At 44.8% G+C, this 6,865-nt stretch overlaps 1 protein-coding gene across 1 annotated transcript; it reads left to right on the forward strand.

Annotated features, from left to right (window-relative positions):
• Position 1: 1 nt before the first annotated feature.
• Positions 2–6,398, forward strand: Hhex (hematopoietically expressed homeobox; the record flags this gene model as incomplete). The annotated part of the gene is made up of 4 exons (XM_015500028.2): positions 2–155; positions 2,372–2,550; positions 2,829–2,879; positions 5,307–6,398. Coding segments are annotated over 4 exons (606 nt in total), but the record flags the coding sequence as incomplete, so codon positions are not given.
• Positions 6,399–6,865: the final 467 nt, after the last annotated feature.

Raw genomic sequence — 6,865 nt, forward strand, 5'->3', positions numbered from 1 at the left:
GTACGAGCCCACGCCGATCCATCCCGCCTTCTCGCACCACCCCGCCGCTGCGCTGGCCGCCGCCTACGGCCCTGGTGGCTTCGGAGGTCCTCTATACCCCTTCCCGCGGACAGTGAACGACTACACGCACGCCTTGCTTCGCCACGACCCCCTGGGTAAGGCGGCCAGGTCACAGTGAGGCCAAGTCGGGGCGACGGCTGGGAAGGCGCCACCCGGCAGGTGGCAGCGCCCGGGAGTCGGCGGGGGCGGAGGGGAGAGGCAATAGAAAGTTGTGGCAAAAGCTATTGAAAAGCGGCTCTCGGGCGCGCGCAGGGACAGGAGGCGCGGGCACCGGCATCGCGCAGCCGGGGCTGACCGCACAGTGACTCAGATTGGTTTTCCTGCACCTTGCAGGCGTCGGGGCACTCGGGCCTGGCTGAGACTTCGGGCGCTGCCGCCGGGGCTAGCGGAGGAGGATAGCCCTGGGCCGCGCATGTAGTCCGGGGTGGTGCCTCTTAAGGAAAGGGACGGGGAGGAGGGTGTTGAGGCGTCCTGGGCCGGCCTCTGCGGGACAGGGATAACTGCTGGGCCCCGGGTGGTTACGGGGCTGGACTTGGTTCAACAAGCTTGTGTAGTGAAAGAGCCTGACCCTTTCCGTTCATACAGGAAATCTTGAGTTCTCGATAGGAGTAAATCTGGTTTCAGAAGCTGTTAAGTGTTTTCCTGGCTGCACGAAGCAGACCCTTCCCCCGGAGTAGTGCACGCTGCTGATTATTTTATCGACATCCTCAATACAGACAAATTCAGGAAACACTCGACTTCTGATAGCCGGGATCCGTTTTTCTGATATTGTTCATTTCCTCTGTGTGGGATGTGACTTTATGGCAGCTAAAATAACCAGTTGCTTCCTATTTTTTTTTTTTTTTTCCGAGGCTGTTTTGCACCAGTCTGAAGCCTGACGCAAGCAAAATCTCGAAAAAACAATGCCAGCTTTCAAAGCGTTTAGGCGCAGGCCTGCAGACACACCGACGGACGGACTGACAGACAACTCTTTGGAGTAGGAAGATGCAGACCCCGGGCACCAGTTAGGAAGGGCAATGTGGACACTCTGGGCACATAGAATTTGTGGGACTTGTCCCCTCAGTGCAGGGGGTGGGGTGCCTGAGAAATAAGTGACTGGGTTCCGGTGGCCCTTGGCGCCTCTGGGGTCTAAAGCCCTAGGGTAAATAAGGAAACGGGCGCCTTGCCTAGGGCCACCAGGGTTTTAAATCAACTGTTATTGGCAGATTCAGTAGGAACCCCAGAGACAATTAACATTTTTAAAAAATATATTTTAGTTGTAAGTGGATCTTGTATTACATTTATTTATTCATATGAGGTGCTGAGGATCCAACCCAGGGCCTTACCCATGCCAGGCAAGTGCTCTACCACTCAGCCACAACTCCAGCCCCGACAATTAACATTTGAATGTCAGTGTTATTAAGCGCGATCTTTAGCTCAGTCCTCCACTTTTCCTTTTCACCGTCAGAATTTTGGTATATGTGTCTTACAGCTTTTTTTTTTTTTTTTAGGCTATTATATTTGTATTTTCAAAATTCCAGCCTCCAGGATTTGGTGCCATGGGCCCCGGTGTAGCTCTGCTCTTCTGCTAGGCCCAGAGGGAGACAGACCCTCAGAAGGGCCGGCCTGGGGGCGAACGTTTTCACAAAGCGCGCCCTGGGTTTCCTTGGGTTACTGTTGGGACCGTGCAGGAGGAAGCAAAGGGTTTTTTGAGATAGACCAACAGGAAACACATTGACGGAAATGTTGCCATAGCCCACGGCGTGGCTCTAACTGGCCGCCCCCGCGGGTCGGGTGTGAAATCAGAGGAGGCCACGGCCCCCTGGGGCCAGGATTGGAGGATCCACGTGTGCGTCGAACTCGGCGCGGGCCTGGGCCTGAGCCTGAGCGGTTCTCGCGCAGCATTACCTTGGATGGTGTCCCAAACCCGCTCCTCCCCAAAACGCACTTATTCGGATAATTGGAAAGTGCGGTTCACTATGGGAGAGGACTTACGGGTATAAAAAAGTTGTGCATAAATTCAAGAGCGACAGGTGAAAGCGCGTCGTGGTGTTCTAAGCGCAGCCTGTACTGGGCATTCTTTTGGAGATTAAAACATTTGTGTTTGTATCTTAGACATAGGTGTTATGGTTGCTATGTGTCCTCTGTAGCTCTGTGTGTCTGTGTGTTGGGGAAGATTAGTGGGAGCGTGTTGGGCTCCCGTTACACGCGTCTTGTTGCGTGGTCTCCTGGCTTCTCATTCCTCACCTTGTCACCCCTTGAGCCAGGCAGGTCCGGGGTTTGGTTAGGCCGCTCCAGAGCCTTCGCTAACTGCCGCTCTCCTTGCTCGCAGGCAAACCCTTGCTCTGGAGTCCCTTCTTACAGAGGCCTCTGCATAAAAGGAAAGGCGGCCAGGTGAGGTTCTCCAACGACCAGACCATCGAGCTGGAGAAGAAGTTCGAGACCCAGAAATACCTCTCCCCGCCCGAGCGGAAGCGTCTGGCCAAGATGCTGCAGCTCAGCGAGAGACAGGTAGGCTATTTGGGTCTCCTCCCGCCGCAGGCTGCTGGGGCTGGGGTCATCAAGGCTGAAGAGAGCAGTGGACGGGCTGAAGCCACTGTGCGCTCCGGCAAGGTCCGACTCGGTTCAACCCCGGGAGGTCGGGTCTGCACACATTGTCCCTGGCCTCCCTGGGTCCCTCGGGATTCTGGGCTCTTTGCAAGTTTGGTGTTTGTTTTGTGTGTGTGTGTGTGTGTGTGTGTGTGTTTGTTTGTTTGTGTCCCCCTCTTTATTTCTTTCTTCTCTTGTAGGTCAAAACCTGGTTTCAGAATCGACGAGCTAAATGGAGAAGACTAAAGCAGGTATCGACATGATTCCGTTTCTATGGAAATAAATATTTGTATCATGTTATCTCAATGCGAGGCCTGTTATGGGTTGTATGCAAAAGTCATTTGAGAGACTATTTAACCTCTTCACCTTGATTAAAAAGACAAATAGTCCTGCTGAAATTCAGGATGAGTTGCTCAGGTGGCAGTAATGCTAAAAGCACCTAATGCAGGTCCTATATCAATTATGCTTAGGTTTTCACACACTGGCTAGTAAAACTCCCAGCTAATTGTTTTATAAACCCCCATATGTTGTTTATCTAATTAACGCAGGAAAGATAAAGTAATTGACAGTAAATGACTTAAGCAGTTATCTTTGGGAGAAAATTGTTTCTTTTATTTACACAGCCATAATAAAACCAGGCAGAACTCAAGGGTAAATAGAAGGAAACAAACACTTTTAAGTCTTGTTTGCACTGTTTTTTAGAATAATTAAATATCAAAGAGTTTAAAATTATTTTTCTGCTAAGGCTAGCTCTTAAAATGAATATTAAACATACAAGAAAACATCCAAGTAAAGGCTAATTCAGTTTTTAAAGAAGCTCTATTGACTTAAAGCTAAAGGGTTTTTTTTTTAATGTCCTATTCCTGATGTTTCAAAGTTGTCTGACAATTGATGAGTTGTTTATTTGCCAATGTATATATGCTTTTAAATAATAAATACAATACATTGAAACAATGTGAGTGGGAAAATTTAATGTGTATTTTAAAATTTATTAATTATTTCTTTTTTATTAAAACAAGATGATATCCCAAAGGCTATTCTGAAACAGAAAATAAAATTCCTGTAATTTCATTATTCTAACATGATTTAAAAGATTCACAGATTTCCTCTCAGTTGCTGACCTTGTTATGTAATTGCAAATTTGGTGAATATATTACTCAAAAAAACTTAGTATATGTTTTCAAAACACTTAGTATATCATGATGTCCCTGTGTAATATTTATATCCATTTTAGACAAACTCAGAATTAAAAATTCACTGATGTATTTAGTTTTTATTCAAAGACTTGGCTATAGTGTACCTAGAGGCGTTCTTCCTTTTCATTTCTAGGGATTGAACCCAGAGGTGCTCAACTGCTGAGCCACATCCCCATCCCTTTTTATTTTGAGATAGGGTCTCACTAAGTTGCTTAGGGCCTCACTAAACTGTTCAGGCTGGCTTTGAACTTGTGATCCTTATGCTGCTGGGATTACAGGTGCACACTGTCACACCTGGCTTGCCAGGGACTTCTAGTTTCTACGTAATATGGGAAGATTTTTCAGAAATTCGACTCAGATTTTAAGCAAATTGTAGTTAATTGTTTCTCTTATTAGTTGGCAGCATTCTTCAAGTTCTGTATTTTTTCTTTGCCATCCATGATTTGTGTGTGTAGATGTTCATGAATTTGCTCCAGAAAATGGTTGAAAAGGAATTCAGTCTAATAGTTAATAATTTTTTTTCTTAATTCATCATTAATTACTTCAGTGTGTGTGTGTGTGTGTGTGTGTGTGTGTGTGTGTTATAGAACTCAGGGATTTACACATGATATACCCCTAGCTTTTAACATTCTTATTCTTAAAATGTCTAGAGAACTTCAAGTATTTAAATCTTTTTTTCTTTTTGAGTTGGAGATGATACAATACCTGTATTTTATTTATTTTTATGCGGTGCTGAGGCTCAAACCTAGGGTTTCACATGTGTTACCAAGTACTCTACCACTGAGTGCTAGCCCAAGTTTGAAGTATTTAAAAAATGAAGATAATATAGTGATCTGAGGTTTCCCCCTAAGCTTTTAAGACTCTTGAGAACATGGGTCAGGGCTGGTTTTAAGTGTTTCACTGCTATAATACCTTATATTTGTGACTGATAGTCTTATAAGAGTATATCTTTCTCTGAAGTGACAAGCTTCTCCTTCAAATAAGGAATCCCAAGTATGTATTTTCTTTTTTTTTTAAAGAAAAGTTTTTTTTTAAAAAAAGATGGACACAATATCTTTATTTAAAATATTTTATTTATTTTTATGTGGTGCTGAGGATCTAACCCAGTGCCTCACATGCACGAGGCAAGTGCTCTACCACTGAACTATAACCCCAGCCCCCCAAGTATGTATTTTCTAAGTAAAAAGATTACAGCTGAAGTATTTTTAAAACATTTTAAAAAATATTTATTTATTTATTTATGTATCTTTAGTTTTAGGTGGATACATTAGTGTGTTTTTATGTGGTGCTGAGGATCAAACCCAGTGCCTCATGCATGCTAGGCGAGCACTCTACCACTGAGCCACCACCCCAGCCCCTATAGCTGAAGACATTTGATAAATAAAATATTGAAAGGATGGTGCTGGATGAAAAGTCATTTTGATTTATGCCTCTTCATATTTCAAGATCCTACCAATCTCCATTTTCATTCCCTTCATTTAGGAGAACCCTCAAAGCAATAAAAAGGATGAACTGGAAAGTTTGGACAATCCCTGTGAGCAGAGGCAAGACTTATCCAGTGAACAGAATAAAGGTGCTTCTTTGGATAGTTCTCATTGTTCACCCTCCCCTGCCTCCCAGGAAGACCTTGATTCAGAGATTTCTGAGGATTCTGATCAGGAAGTGGACATCGAGGGAGATAAAGGCTATTTTAACACTGGATGATGATCACTGGCATTAGCATGTTCAGAAAATTGGATGGGAAATAACATTTTGCTACAGAAAACACAGAAGAACTAGAAAGCTATGTGAAAAAGGGAAATCAATTTTCTGGTGTTCTGGAAACCTAAAATATTTGGTGCACTGACTAATTAACAACCCTACATTGAAACCTTAATTTTGACTTAACCAATGGCATATGTACTGATTTTAGGTTGTTTTGATAAAGTGACTAAATTCACCCCCATTTTTTAAAGAAGTAAATTGATATTTCTATTTATAAAAAATAATTTTGAACTTTTGTTAAATTTTTAAGTTATAACTTTAATAGTTTTTTTTTCTTGAAAACTTTTCATAATCTGTGTCTACATCCTACTTAATGAGAAAGCAAAGAAATACCCCAAATTCATAGGTACGCCTTGGAAAGGGGGCCCAACTTTCAGGCAGCCTTGGAATACTATAAAAAAGAGACATTCTTTACTTTTCTATGACATTCTTGCACTGCTGCCTTAAATCCAAAGCCATCTCTTGTCTTGGGATGTGTGTTCCTTTTGTTTCAAAAGCAAGAATTGATAAGACTAGACCTAAATGGTTGTTTTGCACCGTCATTTAGTATCCATTTGACCAAAGTGTTAAGGGGATACAGTACCGTCCTACAGGCAGAGAAACTGACTCGCTGGTGATTAATCACAGAGAAACTAGAACTCGCAGGTTAAGTGTAAGTAGATTGTAGATATTGTGTTTTATATCAAACAATGTCTATAAAGTGTGTATATAGAATTGTCACTGTAAAAAAAAAATGACCAAAATGTTGTTTTGTTTTTTAATGAATTACTTGTTTATAAAATAAACCCGTCCATGGGACGACTGACCTTGTCGGACGTCTCCTTCTTTGGTTTAAAAAAAACAAAACAAAACCCACACCTTCCCTTAAAGCGCCCCGGGTGCAGAGCGGTGCTGGGCGCTGAGCTTGCTGGGGCTCCAGCTCCTAGCGCTCGGGGAGTGGGCCAGCGGGGGTCGCCTGGGACATGAGTTTGAGCCTTTCTTAAGATGTTTGCTGGGGACCCGGGGACGTGTAAGTCTCGGGGGCAGGGGGCGGCTCCTATTCGCAGACCCGCGAGCTTCAGGTGGCGGGAGGAGCCCTGGACCGAGGTGGCTCGCGGCGGAGCGCGGGACCGCCTGCGCCCCATCGATTAGCTTCCGCTGCCGGGCTGGCCCCGGCCGCTGTCCTTGACCGGTGTGAGTCAACACTGCGTCATCCCTGAGCGGCCGAGGCTCTGGAGCCCGCTCGGCGTGGTGGCGAGGCCGGGGGTGGGGGTGGGGAGGAGCTGTCGGGGGATTGG

The sequence above is a fragment of the Marmota marmota genome, unplaced genomic scaffold, assembly GCF_001458135.2.
Source record: "Marmota marmota marmota unplaced genomic scaffold, marMar, whole genome shotgun sequence".
Lineage (NCBI taxonomy): Eukaryota > Metazoa > Chordata > Mammalia > Rodentia > Sciuridae > Marmota > Marmota marmota.